This window comes from Centrocercus urophasianus, unplaced genomic scaffold (assembly GCF_019232065.1).
Source record: "Centrocercus urophasianus isolate 14NV4802_14NV808 unplaced genomic scaffold, USGS_Curo_1.0 seq_10, whole genome shotgun sequence".
In the NCBI taxonomy this organism is placed as follows: Eukaryota; Metazoa; Chordata; class Aves; order Galliformes; family Phasianidae; genus Centrocercus; species Centrocercus urophasianus.
Genome location: NW_024884142.1, coordinates 45,529,494 through 45,546,542, shown reverse-complemented (window position 1 = coordinate 45,546,542; position 17,049 = coordinate 45,529,494). Strand labels below are relative to the sequence as shown.

Below are 17,049 nucleotides of genomic sequence, written 5' to 3'. Positions count from 1 at the left end.
ATTTATAATGACAGAGGTAATGAAGAAGCTGCTGAGAACACCAGTTTATGTCACAAAGGCCATTGAATGGACCTGGCTGTCAGCTGTGAGTCAGGTGCAGCTCAGATGGGCTCTATAAAATCTTAATAGTCCTATAAAACCAAAAACCTGGGAGAGGAAGATCCCAGCTACTGAAATCTCTGTGGCTTCTTCTCTTGCTGGATTCAGGCCTGTGGATGAATTTCAGTATAATGCTGTTCAGTCCACTTAGCTGTAGAGCCAGTAGACTCTTATAAACAAAGCATGATTATGCAGCTGCTATGTTACCTATAGTAACAGATGACTTATTTATCAGAACACTGTTCTTAACCTTTGTGTAGTCCTGTATTTAGTTGAGGCCTAGACATCCAAGTGTCCATTTGTTCCCTTGGGAGATTATTTCACAGCTCAATGTGTGCTTGTGTCAGGAAGAATTCCCTACAGTTTAGTCTGACTTTATTTTTAATGACAGGTGGAATTTCTACCTTGCACTGGAATAAACACATAAGCATACTAAACTGCTGCCATACCTAGAGTTTGATTCAAAAGGCAGCAAAACCATTCAATACAAATCTTATTCACAGCTGCCTTCCAGGTCTTGGCTGTTCCCAGTTTCCCTAGAGCATCCTCCCCTTTGGAATTATAGTTCTGCCAGCTCAAATATCAAATTCATTTCCCTTGTATTTATAAACTCTGTAAGTGGGGCATATCTTCCTGCAGACATAATGCCTGGTTTCATATTTACTGAACCATTTCAAAGATTCTCTTCAAGCAGCTCAACTAATGGCTGCATTTATCAGGAGATAGGTCTGAGCTTAGAAAACAACCACAAACTTTTACAGATTTGGAACTGATTTTATTTGCAAACCTCAAACATTGCATTGGCTTCCTGGAAATCAGGAAGTAAAACAGATATATATTCACCAGTAAAAAAGATCCCACTGGGGAACTATGGGGATGGAGTGGCCAAACGAAATGCTGCCTATAGACTGCTGGAGTACACGGGCAACATGGAGTTCTTAATGCAGAAAACAATAGCTCAGAGAAATAGTTGTGGTAAGGATAGGTTTGGGACCTATTGGTTCTTTTGGTATGAGAAGATTGGTCTCATATTTTGGCTCTTTTCAATACAGGCTATATGTATTTTTATCCAGCTTGTCTTTATCTTCAGTATTGAAGCAGAATAAAATCTTCCAATTCCAGATCCTCCTGAGGATTTAATCTTCAATAGCTCACCTCCCCCATTTTTACCAGCAGTCCATGATGATGATGTGGCAGTCTTCCTTTCTGGGATGAAGAACATAATGGAGGTGGTGAATAGTTTTTCTCAGCACTTTCCGTCACCCATCAATCTGGAAAAAGCTCCTGCAAAGTATTTGGGCGAACTGCTCTTGGTGCTAACAGACGTTAAGATTCCTCAGGTAACACATGAGCAATGGGTAGTATTCCTGAATTTTGTTAGGTTGTGTGAGAAAGAGCTGCTCTCCACACACACAGAGAAGCATAAGGTACCATAGCTGGGTATTCCCAGGTGTGCTACAGCAGGGCCATCAGCCCATTGAGGGCTCATCTGCCCACAGGAGGAAGCAGAGAGGCACAAAAGCAGCTAAGAACTCAAATGACATCTCAGAGAAAAGAGATCCTGCACAAAGCACACTAGAGCATCATAGGGAGTGTTGGGGTGATCCCACTATAGGAGATTAGAGTGAGGCAGTTGGTGCTCGTGTGATTGTGTTTCTGAATTGAGCTCTGTGGCCAACAGTGTATTTGTGTTTAGATCTATGTGTCTGCTGGGGACACAAGCTGCTGTACTGGGGACATGGATCTGTGACAGCCTCACTGCTGTTGTGCTGCTGGATTCATCAGCCTACAGCAGGTTTTGTGCTTGGCTTACACAAAACCCATACATGTTAGTATTCTTGCTTTGTTGGTTTTAAATGATTTCAGTAACAGTTATTAATTTGTACGTGCCTTTGCAGCCCATGTTAAATGGCTTTTGTGTTTCTGGCAGTCTTAACAAACTGAAAAGCCAAATACAAATGAATTCAGGAACAGTAAAAATGGCTCCAAGGGCTCTTTATCCATAAACCAAAACAATGTGAAGAGGTAAAGCCAAGTTCTTGGCACTGACACACTCCCTGACAACCTCAGGAGCATGTATATGCAGAAAATTGGCTTTGATTCCTAGAGTTACGCACGTATTTTTTCAACATACGAAAATGTTGCATTGAAATATGTGTAGTTTCAGCTATTTCAGTAGACATCTTTACGTGCTTAAAAATTATGCATGCAATCCTAGTTGGACCCTGGGACTGTCAGCTTTTTACAGTTGATCTTTTGATTACCACTGAACCTGTATGATTTCCCCAACTCTCTCCCAGATCAGAGCTATTTGCTTAATTTCACACGGCTGTTGGGAGGAAAGAGGGGAGGAGTTCTGGGTGTTACAATAGTGCATGAGTCATTGGATCTGCATATTGTCTACCTTGCCTTTTACTATTAAACCTAAAGTCCTGTTATTTGTTTTGCCTGCAGCACCTGCAGCACTAACAACTGACGATAGCAAGCTCTGCACCTGCAGTCTCTCTGTTTATAAACCTTCTTTCACGTGTTCTGCAGCAACATTTGTTAAGATTAAGTGAATTCTCCAAGTACCACAGTTAAAATGGCACCTCAAAAGCATCCTCTTTTAGCATTTGGGTTTTAAACGTATGCAGAAGCTGTTCTGGTTTCAGCTAGGGCGGAGTCGATTTTCTTCATAATATCTAGTATGTGTTTTGGCTTTTGGTGAAAAACAATTTTGATAACACTCAGGTGTTTCAGTTTTTGCTGAGCAGTGCTGTACAAAGCCAAAGATGTTCCAGTTTTCCAGTTTCTTGTGCTTCCCTGCCAGCTAGGGGGTTGTTGGCAGAAGGAGCTGAGTAGGGACAAAACTAGGACAGCTGACCCAGACTGGCCAAGGGGTCATTCCATGCTGTATGACATCATGTGAAAAAAACTGTAAACTAAGGGGAATTAGCTAGGAGGGGGCAGCCACTGCTTAGGAATGTCTGGGCACTGGTAAGCAAATGGTAAGCAGTTTCGTTGCGCATTACTTGTTTTTTAAATATATAGGTGTGTGTGTGTGTATAATGATTATTACTATTATTTATCTATCCATTTTCTGTTTTGGTAAATAGTTTTTATCTCAATCTATGAGTTCCACCTTTTTGTTCTGATTCTTTTCCCCTATCCTACTGGGAGGGCTGGGAGTAAGCGAAAGGCCATGTGCTGCTGCTTGCCAAGCTAAACCACAACATAAAGCTTATATTGTTTCCTCTGAATTTTAACATGAAATACAGTCTCAGAGGTTAGTGAAAATAAACAGTTGGTTATTGTCACGCTTACCAGTTTGTCTAACATCCTTCCTGCTTTCTGACACCTCAGGGCAGCATGAGAGTGGTGCAGGGGGAACATGAGAGCACACGCTTCAGCTTTCCTGGTGATCTGATTCTACCACTTGTTCGCTGCATGTCTCACTCTTCCAAAGAATGTTGCTTCAATAGCAGCACTCATTAAGGTTCTGAACAGCAGCATCAGAACAAGTGCTGGGATTTTTCCTTTAATACAGTCAGATTTTCACACTGTATTGGAAAGCAGCCTCTTAAAATCCATTCCTGGTTTCAGTATCTCAAATTGGAATCCCCATGACTCACTGGTGACAAAAAACATAAACATCCTGGTCATTTTGCATAGCAACATTGTGTTTTAATGTCCATTTACATGGCAAACTCAGGTACTCCATTTTTATAACTCAAATCCAGCTACAGTGCTTAAGGAAGAAAAAGTATCAGAACAAAACGGTTTTGTTTTTTCTCTTCAAAAGGTCTTTGTGGTTTTGAAGATACCAAACACTGAGTTATTTTGCCACGCTTATAGGGGGAAAAAAAATCAACTTCAACCCACCCGATGTGATACCTTTTTCCCATTTTAGGTAGGGCAGGTGTTAAATGCCTTTTTTTTTTCTCTCTCTTTTCTTCACAGAATTGATATTTCCAAGCATCAAACCAGTAGCCACAATCAATGAGATGGAGCTTTGTGGTGGATGCCCCTGCCTGCTCCCAAGTCCAGTACCCACACTGATGCCCACACCACTTGGTGGAGCCAGGTAGCCCAGCTCGGCATCCCCTCATCACAGCACTCCACCTGCAGCTGTGGGAGGAAGCAGCCTGCAGGTCAAAGAAGTAGAAGTACCTCCCTGCACCACTCCTCCCCATCCCCACACCCCCAACACTCACCAGGCACAGCACGCACCAGGCTGTAAGCCTTGCAGTTTCTAAAGCCTCGCTGGCCTTCAAGCACCAAAATTACATGCTGCCTTGTGGCTAGCCATGGTATCTACCCTGGAGAAATTCATTCATTCTCTGGACCCCAGAGCCCTTCCGAGGGTCCTTCAGATTCAGTCAGGCTTCTATTTCGAAGGTGAGTGATGGGTACTTTCTGGCACAGCTTTCCTAGTTCATCTTGGACATTGGGTTCTCCCTTGGGTGGCTGTGGGAGAGGCAGAGGGGGAATACTGACAGCCCTGTTTCCTGACAGTTTTCCTCTAATTTTCCCTCTCCTTTGAAGAAAATAATATAAGCATCAATGGCTTTGGAAGTGTCTTTGGTATGATGTACATATGCTCTTTGATAGAGCTATGAGGAAAGCAAAGTAGTTAGAGCTCATCATATTCTGGAAGGAGTACTGGAATGAGTCATGAATTTGCTTCGCATGGGTGCAGAGTCATCGATCCAGCAATGGCAAATCACAAATGTGTAATTCATTAGCACTAGCTCTGCTCTCCTGGGATTGGCATGGAGAAGCAATCTCTGTTTCTAAAGTAAAGAAATACAGAAACTGGAAAGCAAATGTGGGAAATGGTAAGGAAAAACAGTTTTCTGACATTTTGCCTCATGTTTGAGGGTACATCAGGTGTGTACCATTATGAATGGATGGCTATGAACATGACAGGGGCAATATTTTGATAGGTATTTTTGCTGCACCAGGTCTTTCTATGCTGTTTTCATACTGGGCCATGTTTGTGCACAAAACAAAGAGGTAAAGAGGTTTGTGCTGCAGAGAGGTTCTGTGCTTGGTCAAGGCATGGACTGCACGTAATGAAAACACCAAGTCAAGCCCATGTATCAGTCTGGGAAAAGAAGGCTACCTACCTGTCACTGCAGATCAATGGTTTGCATAGGGATTAAGCAAGGCCCCAGTGTAAATAGACTCCCTGGCAGGACTATGCATGGTGTTACAAATTCCTGCCTGTCAAAAAAGAAAGAAGGAAAAGTTGGGCTTATGCTAGATAAAAGAGAGGGGACTTTATGAAACTAGCTTAAGCTTCAGAATCCATTATATCTACTTTTATGTAGATCCAAAAATCCCCACATACCTCCATAGGAGAAGGAGGTAGGACACTGTTGCTCTTTTCTGCAGGTGTAGAAAGTCTGAGCCAGGGTTGTCTGGGCCTATCCACTCCTAAGGAGGTACAGAACAGGAAGGGCACTCATCATCTGCAGGCACAACATGCCTAGGATGCATAGGACCAGCATGCAAAAAGGCACACTGAGAGATTTATGTGGCCAAAATTACCAGAAACTTTTGAAAATATGTTTTTCTGGCCTTCCCTCACTTTTACTCATGTCTTGTTCAAATTGCATTTTTAAAAATGACCTGAGAACTTGTTTTCAGCTTAAACTAAATGAAAATCTTGGTGATAAGGCTGCTACCTAAGTGATGAATAGTGGAATTTAAAGTAAAACTAGAAGATCACTTCCTTCAATTTGAGCAGCTATAAATACAATATGTGCATGTATCTGGAGGTTCTGAAGACACGCATAGATGTGGCACTGTGGGACATGGGTAACAGACATAGTGATGGTGGTCTAGATGATCTTAGTGGTCTTTTCCAACCTTAATGACTCTGTGTTTGTATGCTGTGAGTATACACACAAAAATTACTGTGAGATACATGTATACAGGTACAAACACTACAACAAAACTGCAGCAGCCCCACTGTCAGCAGGTTTCTGAGTCCCTATAGTTTGCATCTGGCTGCTGGTGGGTGGCAAAACTCCACACCATTAGAGAATGGAGTATTTCAGCACGTTTCCATTTGCTGTGTAGGCTCTGGTGCACAAGGAGAAGGAAAACTGTGGAGGGACAGCCCCCTGGCCATGTTGCAGCAGTGCACTCTGATGTGTGAGGCAGCTATCTCTCAAAAAGAGCTACCTGACCTGGGGAGTGAGTGGCGCATGCCACAGTGACCCATGAACATCTGCACTGGCAGAGTGAGGCCTTGAGCTGCTCTTCTGCTTCTTCAGCCCTGGCAGCACCACCATTTCCTGTTCTCTGCTCTTAGTGCTTTCTTCTCCACTCCACAGCCAGTGTATCTTGCATATACAACAAGCTAGACTGATGCACAAGTGCAGCTCAGCTCCTTTCTTCATGCATGGCATGGGGCCCCAACATTTTAAAGTACTTTACTCTGATGCCTACTTGCAGTGCTTCTTTTCTTTCTTTCCTTGTTTCAGGGGAGGCTTAAAGACACTTAAGACACTCTTTGTCTAAGAGGTCAGTGAGAGCTAAGGCTACAAAAGGTCTTCTTGCCTCAGTGCTCCCTCCCTCCCTCAGTTGCTGTCTGCACTGCATCTTTCCTGAGCACTTTACTTCCATCTATGTCTTGCAGCAGGGGGGAACATGCTGTTCTGTGATTGCATTCTGATTTATATTGCATTTTCTGAAGCAAGAGAGAGACTGAAGTAATTCCTGTTATATTGCTAAACAGGAGAGTGGGCCACTTTTTGCACTTTGAATTTCCATTAGGACAACCGGTTCCAAGTCCTTTCTTGACCAAACTGTCATTCGCCTCCATCAGCCCCTTTTGATTTCTTGTACTGCAGGCAGTACACCTGTAATCATGGTGTGGGCAATGCCACATCTCCTGACAGGAATGGATTTATTGCTATAGTTGCATGGACCAAATCAGAGCATTTGTACAAGAAGATATACTTTGAAAGCATCACACTGCTGGGTTTGTCTGAAACTGATCAATTGCAAAGGATGGCTAAATGTATGGCATGAGAATTTAAAATGGTGTGAACATATACAAAGATACATGCTATGCTTTACCCCACCCTCCCCATCCCCCCCGCAAAAAAAAACAACCAAAACCCACAAGGGTTTTTTAAAACCACTGAATGGTAAGTAAAATAAATAATGATCCAATAAATCCATTAAAACTATCAAATCAAAGCTGCAGCAACCAACCAATAAAAGTCATAGCCACATAGCTGGTAAGGATATGATGAAGCTTAATTCATGCTCTGTTTTTCTGTGGTGCACTGATGTGCCATGATGGTGAAACTCTTCATTTACTCAATCTGGAAGCAACATTTTACAGAAAATGAATCTATGTCTAAACAATTCTACAACTGTATGACTTGCAAATTAGACTTGCTGCTCTTAAGAGTTTCAGTACTTCTACAAGCATGAGAAAAGTATGTGACAGGTCTTTATAAAGATGAGAGGCTTTTTTTTTTTTCCCATGGTGGGAAGTGTTTTTATTAGAAGCTGTGAAGTCAGGTTCCAGAGTAAGAGTAGGAATTTGGTTGCCCCTAGGCAAGAGCAAAGCTCTAATGATGATAATTAAAATGTCCCATTCTATCTTCATACCTGTGTAACACCAAATGCCGTCCAAGTTCCTCTTAGACGCAAGCCTACCTACCACAGCTCTGAGCAGAGAATGTTGGAAACATGCTTTGTGAACTCATTCCACCGTTAGTTTATCTATCAGCCTATAAAAACTCCATCTCTGCTGCTGTTAATAAAACTGTGATTTATTTAACCATGTCTCCCAAAACTGCAAGTGGACAGGAATGTGTAGATCCTCTTTCAGTTCGGAATACTTCATACTAGAAAAGTTGCAGACAATCAAAATGCTGCCTTTTGTGGTATGCTACACCCCAGACACCTCTCTGAGGAACTGTTCTCTTTTTTGTTCCTGGTTTGAAGCAAAGGGTTGGGTTTCCTGTAATGCTTTACATAATTGAAATGATACCAGAAGCAAACTTACACTCTTTTTCATGCCACGCTTGGACGCACGTGTGAGTTGAAGACCTACCCTTTTTACCTTGTGAAGGATGGCCAAGGTTTAAGGAGCTGGCTCAAGTTCCCACCTTCTTTATGCCCTTTCCTTCTACCAGAATTTGACTTTTGGATGAGTACATCTGCCTGCAGTTACTCTCTACGACTAACACTGTGCAGAGTCAGGAAGATGGGTTTTTAATAATAACTCTAACTTTGTTAAAGTGCTTTTCATTCATCACACTCAATGGGCCACACAGAAGAAGGGAAGTTATTGTCATCCTTGAAAACAGAAACACCAGTGAAGGGAGAGAGTGGTTCTACTGGCCCCAGGGATATTTCTCAGAGCAGCTGTTTAGGACTGCTGTTCACTGTTCTTTTCATAACATCACTGCTGCAGAAATCAAATTGCTAAACTACTGGAGGAATTAGAAAGGATGATTATAAGTTGAAAGCAAATTTGTCAGATACAAATATTTTAGTAATCAGCACTGATTAGAAAGCAACTGTAGCGCAGTCTGAAGTACATGACGGTTTAATAGCTTCTTAAAATATGTTATTAACAAATTAAACTACTGAAACTCCACTGGAAAATGATTTGATTGACTGAATGTCTTTCTTTGAACATTTCAGTAAATATTGATGCTTACTGAGCTAAGTATTGTATGGCCACTGATTTTTATAGATGGCGTGCAGTATGAGCTTTCATCTTTATGTTGCAAAAAATTACTTCGGTTTTAATACAGATATAATTATTTTATGGGTAATTTAATTTAATATTCTGCAGGCTTAAGTTAACCACTGGCAGGATAGTAAAACGTGTCAAATTTTAATTGTGAAAAATGTAGAACTGCTCAAGGCATCTATTCTGTTGCTGTTTCTTTCCACTAACGGTGTTCTCTACCCACAACCTTCCCAGCTTTTACTCCATCTAAAAAGAAATCCCACATAGTATTTTTTTTATTCCCCTAAAGCTAAATATTCACAGTAGAGATGGGATTAGGATACAGGGAACACTTCACAGTACAGGGAGACTTGATAGATCCTCATCTCTTTTCAACTGTTCCAAAGCAGTATGTGTTTCATAAATTGCAGTGCCAGACCGCCTCCTCTTTATGATGGAATCATGAAACTCATTGGGAAATTTTTTTGTTGTGTGTTCTTTCTGTGGGGAGAAGGGATCTTTAAACCAGCAGTTCAGCAAGGCAGAACGCTGCAAATGCAGTTCTGTGTTCTGCTCCTCCAGGAGCCTGAAAAGTACTTCAGGGACAAAGTGGTGAGAAGAGAGATCACTGCAGCCTCATGCACATCCAAGGTTAATGTCTTCGTATATTTAAGAGGTGCCCGATATTGCCAGGTGTGGGATTTTCCCCCCTCTCTCCCCTCCCTCCCAGGCTTTTTGGTGCTCCCTGACAGCTGCAAGAGGCAATGCCTAACAGAACTGACAGAGATGTGCTCCTCCGTTGGTTAATGTGAACTGCTCCATTTAAAAACTTTCTTGCAAACCTTGAAGAACATGAACACGGTCAGATTCATGGTTTCTCTTGGCTCTCTTTTTCCAACCTCATATCCACATTTACTTGCCTTCTCGGCAGTTTCAGTTTCACCCTTTCTGCTTCTGTTACTGGGAAGAAGCTTCTTTCCAGAGTGAGCTTCTGCAAGACTTGAAGGAGAGCCACAGGTTCTGCTGGCCATTAGCAGAGCACTTCAATTAATTACAAACACTCTGTTAACCCCTAAACTGCAAAATGACTAAAAGTGGAATCCTCATACATCATCTCAGCTGGACAGTTTTGAAATGATTTGATGAAGATGATTAGGGCTGTATTTCTTGGAGATGGAAGATCAATGAAAATGACCTGTGCATTTGCTAAGTGGAGTTCCATATGAGTGAATACCAAGGGGAAAACCAGGTAAGAAATTGTAGAACTTTGTGGTATAGTGTTTTTTCTTTCTGATTTCTCTCATTTTTTCAGAGAGAGATCCAAATGTGTCCATGAAAATTGAAGGGTTTCTTCCCTTGAAGATAGTTATTTTCTTTCCTCTTGATTCAACATTTAAGAAAGTGATCCCTGGGTAGAACAAGAACAACAGATTGTTTGATTTCTCTTTTGTGGTCAGTAGTCAGAGATGTTAGTAAATTTTCTCTATTAATACATACCACCGAAACTCTGCTGTACTTGCTCAGATTGCTTCAAAAACGTCTTTTATTCTGAACAAGAAGGAAAGTGCCTTTCAATGAATGCAATATGAGAACGAAACCTGACTTTTATGGGTCAAATACTGCTCATTTTATTCATCCTGCTGCCCCCAGTAGGATGATTCATCCACATACAGTACAAAAATCCTGACCCTCAGTAGCTGTCTCTGAGGGCAAAGCTGTTTTGAGGATTCCTATGTGCACTTTTTTCCCTTGACATTCAGCTCCAGGCCTCTCTGTTGAAGGCACAAGGTATAGGAAGGATATCCAAATTGCTTATTTCAGTACAGGGATCAACCCTTCCCCTGTGTGCTAATTGTTGCAGCAGTGAGTTGGAGACCTCTAAGAGTGGGAGGAGGAGGTCTGTGGTGTGAGGAGCGATGTTCCAATGTGTTCCTGCCATCTTATAAAAATGCCACCACAGCTTACACAAATGCAGGCTCTGGGAAGATATCTGTATGACTACAGCAAATAAGTGGAGAGGAAATGTCGTGATACACTCTTCCCATTTAAGTATTAGCCCGTGTTCTGTTGCTCGGTTGCTGGGGGATTTTTCTTTCAGTAACTTTTCTTCCCATCATGACTTATGTATGAGGGAATGTGGCATTTGTTCAGGTTCATAGTTACTAGTCAGACAGTAATGAGCAGAGGGGCAGAATGCAGTGGTCTCAGTGGGTAAGGTGGTTAAACAAGTTGCCAGTTTGGGATTTTATCTGTAACGCTCAACACTCTAGCTTGACCCTGCAACATGATTTAAGAAACCCAGTTTATCAAAGCACATATGTTCTTAAACATCTACCTCAATAAGCATACCTTAAGTTGAATTAATGCTGCAAAGCAAATGAATAAGACTAAATAAATCACAAACAGTTAAAACAGCAATGAGTTCCACAGTTCAAAAGCAGATTTTGGCATTGTTTTTGCTACTACAGTAATTCTGACTTGCAGGAGTAAAACCAACAAAAGGTCAAAGATGTTGTATTTGGAACTGTGGTTTGACTTGCTCTTTCCATTATAGTGGGTGCTGCACATACAAAAGCTGTGTTGCCATATACACGAGCATGAGCCCTCAGGATAGATGAGAATCAGAAAAAGAGGGGAAAAAAAAACACATAAACCTTCAGAAGAGAAATAAATCAGAAACCATGGAAGTAATTTTTTAAAAATTCCATTATGATTGAAATGGCTCAAAGCACTTGACATTTAAAGTTTGACTTTATATGATGAAAGATAAATCTCACAGCTTTTTTTTTTTTTTGATGGTTTTGTGTCGGTAAAACCAGACCCTCTGCAGTGTAGGTAGATGAGATCAAGATCAGATGCTTAGAAAAGAGCATTTTGAAGGGACCTCCATGGTAATTTAATTACTGAGCTCCTTGGAGAATTTGAGTCCAAGACTGACCAAATATGCAGATTTTTGCTGCTTAGAACACATGAGAAAGAGAAGACCTGTTACATAGCCCAGTATGTCGTTTTGGCATTTGGTGGGGGTCCTGCTACACACAGTGCTGCTTTGTGACCACCGCAAGCATCAGGACATGGGAGCATGGAGTGTGCATGGAGACGGTGGGGATCCCCCACTCTCATTGAGTACAGGGTTATGAAGGAAGGGGTGGATAATAGCTATACAGGTACTTCATAATATTTGCATCCACAGCCAGAGATTGGAGAGAGAAACTGGGGCCTGCTTAATTCTTGGCCTGCCACTGATTGCATACAATATTTTCAGCCTCTATATTTTTCCCACAAGGTATTTAGTTTATGGGATTTAGTGAGGTAAGTCCAGCATGCTGATTGCCCTCTTCAGTTCTCGGGAGATATTTGACATAAAAAAAGATAAGTAACTTCTCACTGTCAGAAGCCAGTTACTTTTCCGTATTGCTTGATCAGGGTTTAATACCATTAATGTTGTTAATCAAAACTCTCCAACCTGCAACTTCATAACAGATCTCTCCTTTTACTAAAGAGCATGAACCCTGAACAATTGGCTGACCCCCTCATAACACTCATAAAGAATGATATCTTTTTTACTGACACTAATTACAGATACATTATGCTCTTCATACTACTTTAGGTACATGTAGCAGCCTTAATAAAAAAAATTGCAGTTAATAAAACTGCAATTTCAGCCCAGCTATGTCCTAGCCAAAAGCAGGCTATTGTAGTTCTGGCTGAATGGCTACACCAAAGGATTATGCCTTTCTGGGAAAGCAGAATCATGTCATCAGTCACTGAAACACAGGCACCTCTGATCTGGGAAGACAGCATCCATATGGGCAACCGATGACAACATAATAGTGGAGAAAGGAACATTTGGAGAAGGACACTGGGACAAAGTTCTCCTCTTTCAAGATATGTCAGGAGATCTTTCATCTCCTAGCAAAACAGCCAGATTCCTGGTTCTTTGGATCTTCTTTCAAAGACCTCTGAGCCTGCCAGCTGCAGTGAATTCAGTGGGCGCCACTGAGAGATGAAAAGAAATAATTTTTTTCCTTCAAGGATTCAAACTCACGGGGATGGGGAGTAGATGCCTTGTGTTTGGCTCAGAAAGTCATTTGGTTGTATTAGAGAAAAGTTTGAGTTTTGTTAAAAGAAGAATAGGGGATATTTGAAGTGCTTTACAGAGCACTCAAGCAGACAGACTGCCGGACTGGGAGTCGGCCAGCCTGAGCTTGAGTTCCAGCCCTGCTGAATGGTCCTCTGTGCAATCTTGGTCACATTTTTTGCCTGGCTTCATTGCTCTCACTGGTCCTCCTCCTTTCTGCAGTGCCCAGACCTTTGTGACTGAATGGAGTTAAGTAAAAGTGATATATTATCAGTGTTTAGTCATGGACCTGATTTTGAGCAACACTCCTTATTGGGGTCACTGAATTTTTCACTCCTAGAGTAGTCAACAAATAGACGCTAAGCTACTGGGAGAGAACAGAAACTATTATGAGATATTTGCTGTGCTGTTCTAACTTGTAATATAAAATATTTATCTCAGTGGTATTGTCATTAGACCTGATATGAAGAGTGACTTGATCCACCTCACCATTGGCTGTCTCTGTATTTTTTATTGAAGTTTTTAATATGAAAACACTCTTTGTTTACATTTAATGAGAAATAATTCAAATAAAGGGCTCATGATAGGAAGGATGCTGGTGTGGCTGCTTAACATTTTGGGAAAGAATGGAGGAGAAAGATATTGAGCCAATTGTTATGGTTGCTTTGATGTGATCACAGCAGTTGCTAATATAGATTGTCAAACTAGAGATGAGCTTATGAAAGGATAGAAATTAGTTTTTTGCAGAACAAAGTAGCAATCTAGAAAAGGTGGTTTCAAAGACAACAAGCCTTTAATTGCAATCTTCAGGGGTACTTTTTTATCACAGCAAATAGCTGCTTTATTCTGTGTTCTGCTAAAATGTATTTTGCATTATATTGTATACATCTTTCTCAAATCAAAAAGATTCAATTCTCAAGTTTACTGGATTTACAATTTCAACTTTTTCTTTGAGACTCAAATGGAAATGACATATTGACTTTATGTTTCACAGCAAACGAACATATTGAAAGGTCTGCTCTAATTTTAATTTTCCATATATTTTGTGGGTGTCCATTTCACATAGACTGCAATGAACTTTTTCAGGGTCATGTTGTCACACAGTGGGCATTTTCACAGTTTTAAGACTAATTATTGTTGCTTTTAAAAGAAGAAGTATTTTTCTTGTCATTTTTGAAAACCATGCTTTTTCCCTCCCTCCTTTTTATCAGCACAAATATTTGCTACAAATGCCTAGATGACAAATCACATAAGTAACATTTTTTTTGTCTGAACAAAATCTTCATTTTACTATTCCACGTGAACAGCCAAGCAAGGGCTAAAATCAAGGCTAAGGCAATTTACTTGCAGGCAAATATGTAATTACAGTCAATACTGTACATGCAACTGCACCCCCAAAAGTTAATCTGTTCTTGTATGGCTTACAGAGTTTCATTTTTTAATGATTTTTTTCATATTGGTATTATTAAAAATAAAGCTTCTGCAATCATAGTCTTGGTCTGTTAGCTATTCTCCTCCCAGCCTTTCAACCTCATATTCTTTCACCTTTGGTCTACCTCAAATGAATCTGGTAAAGGAAAAGGTAATTAAAGTCCTACAAGATGCCCATGAAAGTGGTCATGTAGATAGAATGCCTATCCCCATGCTAATCTACATATCTAGCTTTCAATCCACTCATATGCATGAATACTGCTGCTGATAAGCTGTTGAAAGTTTTTCTCTGAATTCCTTAATTGATGGAAAATGCTGTGATGTACTTCAGCTGGTGGTTTACAAACTGTCTATGTGGCCTCTCTTCTGGGCTGCAGAGTGCTGTCCTGCAGCTATGAGACCTGCGATACTTGGGTGCTCTTTACATTCAGTCCACTAAATTTCTTTCTTTTCTTGAAGACTTAAATTATTCTTCTTAACTGCTTAATATCCTTCTTGATCATGTCCAAAATATGTCTTTCCTTTCTTCCTTTTTTCTTTAACATGAGTTCATTTTCTTTGGTATTATTTATTACAAAGTGTTATGTTTGTCAGTTAATTATATACTCAGGTAACCATTTATTTCTTTAATGGTAGGATAACCAGCTCCCTTGCTTTTCTTTTTTTCTTGCATTCTTTTGTTAGTGCTTTTGTTCTTTTTTTTTTTTTTTTCTCCTTTGGAGTTTTGTTCTTCTGCTCTTTTGTTTCTTTCTCTCTTTTTCTCTTTCTCTCTTAATTAGACCTGTGACTTCTTTTAAGTTTTAATTTTAATATAACTTTTTCCTAGAACTGGTGCTTTTGTATGAACAATCCATTTGTTTTCCTCTACATGTTTTTGTTCTGATTAGAGACTGTGGGAGTTAAGGTGCTGTGACAGCCCCGTGCGTCTTTCTGCACACATTCCTTGGTGGTTTGCAGTCTGGTGTTTATAATCCATCTTTTTCTGAATGCATTATCCTGGCCCTTGATGTTTCAAACTGAGCCTGCAGCTCCATGTAATGCTTTTTGTATACTCCAGCTTGAACTCCATATGCTTGTCTGCCTCAGGTATTTTGTCTCTTTTTGTAAGTGCGGATTTTCTTTTCTTATGTATTTTACTCTTTTCTTGTAGTGTTTTAGATTCCCTACTGTTTCTAAGGAGCTGGGCTTCTGTTTATCCCATTGTATGGGAACTAATTGATCACCTGAGGTGAGCAATGAGTCAGCTAGGGGAGCACAGCTGAAGGCAATTCACCTGTGTTGCCGGAAAGGGTGGAGCCTGGCTCCACCTCTCCTAGACCCATTTAAGAGCTGGCTACCAGTGTGGAAGGATCTCTTCTGGAGATCCCTCTTCTGGAATTTCACAGTGAGCCCAGGATATGGGTAAGCATTCTATCTATTCTCCTTTGGTGTAATAACTGTTGAGCCAAATTCTCTGGTATATTTCATAATTATAACATCTGTACATTCACTGGTTATACAGCCATGTAGGTTGCTCACTGCATTTCTTATGCTTTGAAAATTTTGATTGCTTTCTCAAAAGTGTATTTTTGAGCCATCTAGTCTTCTATTTTTGAGCGTTTGGCAGCACTAGGCTCTTTTTACAGGTGCTGCCCGACTGGTTCTTCAGTTTCTTTAGCCTGCCAATAACTGATCAGTGTTAACACTTTTTTTAAAGTTGTGTTTATATTTTATACTCTATACGGAGGGCAGAGCTTCTCAAATTCTCTGCAGTATAATTTGTAGCAAAACTATTATGCTTAAGGAAGAGCAAATCTGATAAAAGTAGTACTGCCTCCAAAACCAGCCATAATCAGGGACAACCTCAGTATCTCCTCCTCATTTCCCAAGGGCAGCACTCTGCTGCAGATATAGACTGAAACAGTGGTTAAATCTTCTTCAATTACACTTTTTTTTTTTTTTTTTGAGAAGTTTAGCATCTGTATAGCTACATTCTTCACCCCAGGATTTGTTCTTGATTTGATTCACTCTAGCTACTGTGCTATTTGGAAATCACCTCGAGCCAGCTAGGTCACTGAACCTCCATTGTTCAGTGCCTGTGTTCTTATGGAGCAATGTTGCCTATGTCTGGATGTGTGGTGGGTCTCAGATGGATGGGGAGATGGGGAGCTTGCAAAGGCTGTCTGACAGAGATGAAAGTAAATGTGCCTGAAGCCCATAATTAGTCAGTGGAGTTACTTTCAATACATTAAATGATTTCTAGGGGTCTTTTTCAAGTGAAGTAAACTGGAGAAGCTAGATCTAAAGCTGCACTGAATAAAAGAAAAAAACAACCCTGGAAGTCACAAGCTCACACTTTGAGTGTATTTTTGCAAATATTTATTCAAGGGTGAGAATATTGGAATTCTTTTCTCATCTTTCCACATTTCTATAATGTGTAGCTCAATTGGTCCTGTGGGAGTCCCTGTATCTAATAATATCATGGCTGCTTGTGAAATCTACTGTCTGATGTGAGGAGTGAGGTGATTCAGCTCAAAAGGGATATTACTCTCTTCATGGCTGCTCAATTTTTCTCTCCCTCTCGTTTTAATAATAATAAGTATTGCACACACAGTTTTCTGACTGTCATAAAATATCCTATGGAGTTCAGCTGAAGCAATGAGAGCTATGATAATTCCTCATGCATTAGAGCAGTGGCTACTGCAAGTGTAGCAATATCTAGTGGAAGAAGTTGGATTAGTCAGTGTTGAATTTCTAAGAGGCTGAA

At 40.6% G+C, this 17,049-nt stretch overlaps 1 protein-coding gene across 2 annotated transcripts in view; it reads left to right on the top strand.

Moving 5' to 3' along the window:
* The first annotated feature begins 4,310 nt into the window (after window positions 1–4,310).
* THEMIS (thymocyte selection associated) overlaps window positions 4,311–17,049 on the top strand; it is a 76,128-nt gene continuing 63,389 nt past the window's right edge. For both annotated transcript variants that reach the window (XM_042827245.1, XM_042827235.1), the window contains exon 1: window positions 4,311–4,479. In XM_042827245.1, coding sequence (XP_042683179.1) covers window positions 4,389–4,479 — 91 coding nt within the window. In that variant the 5' untranslated portion in view covers window positions 4,311–4,388. The remainder of the gene's footprint in view (window positions 4,480–17,049) is intronic.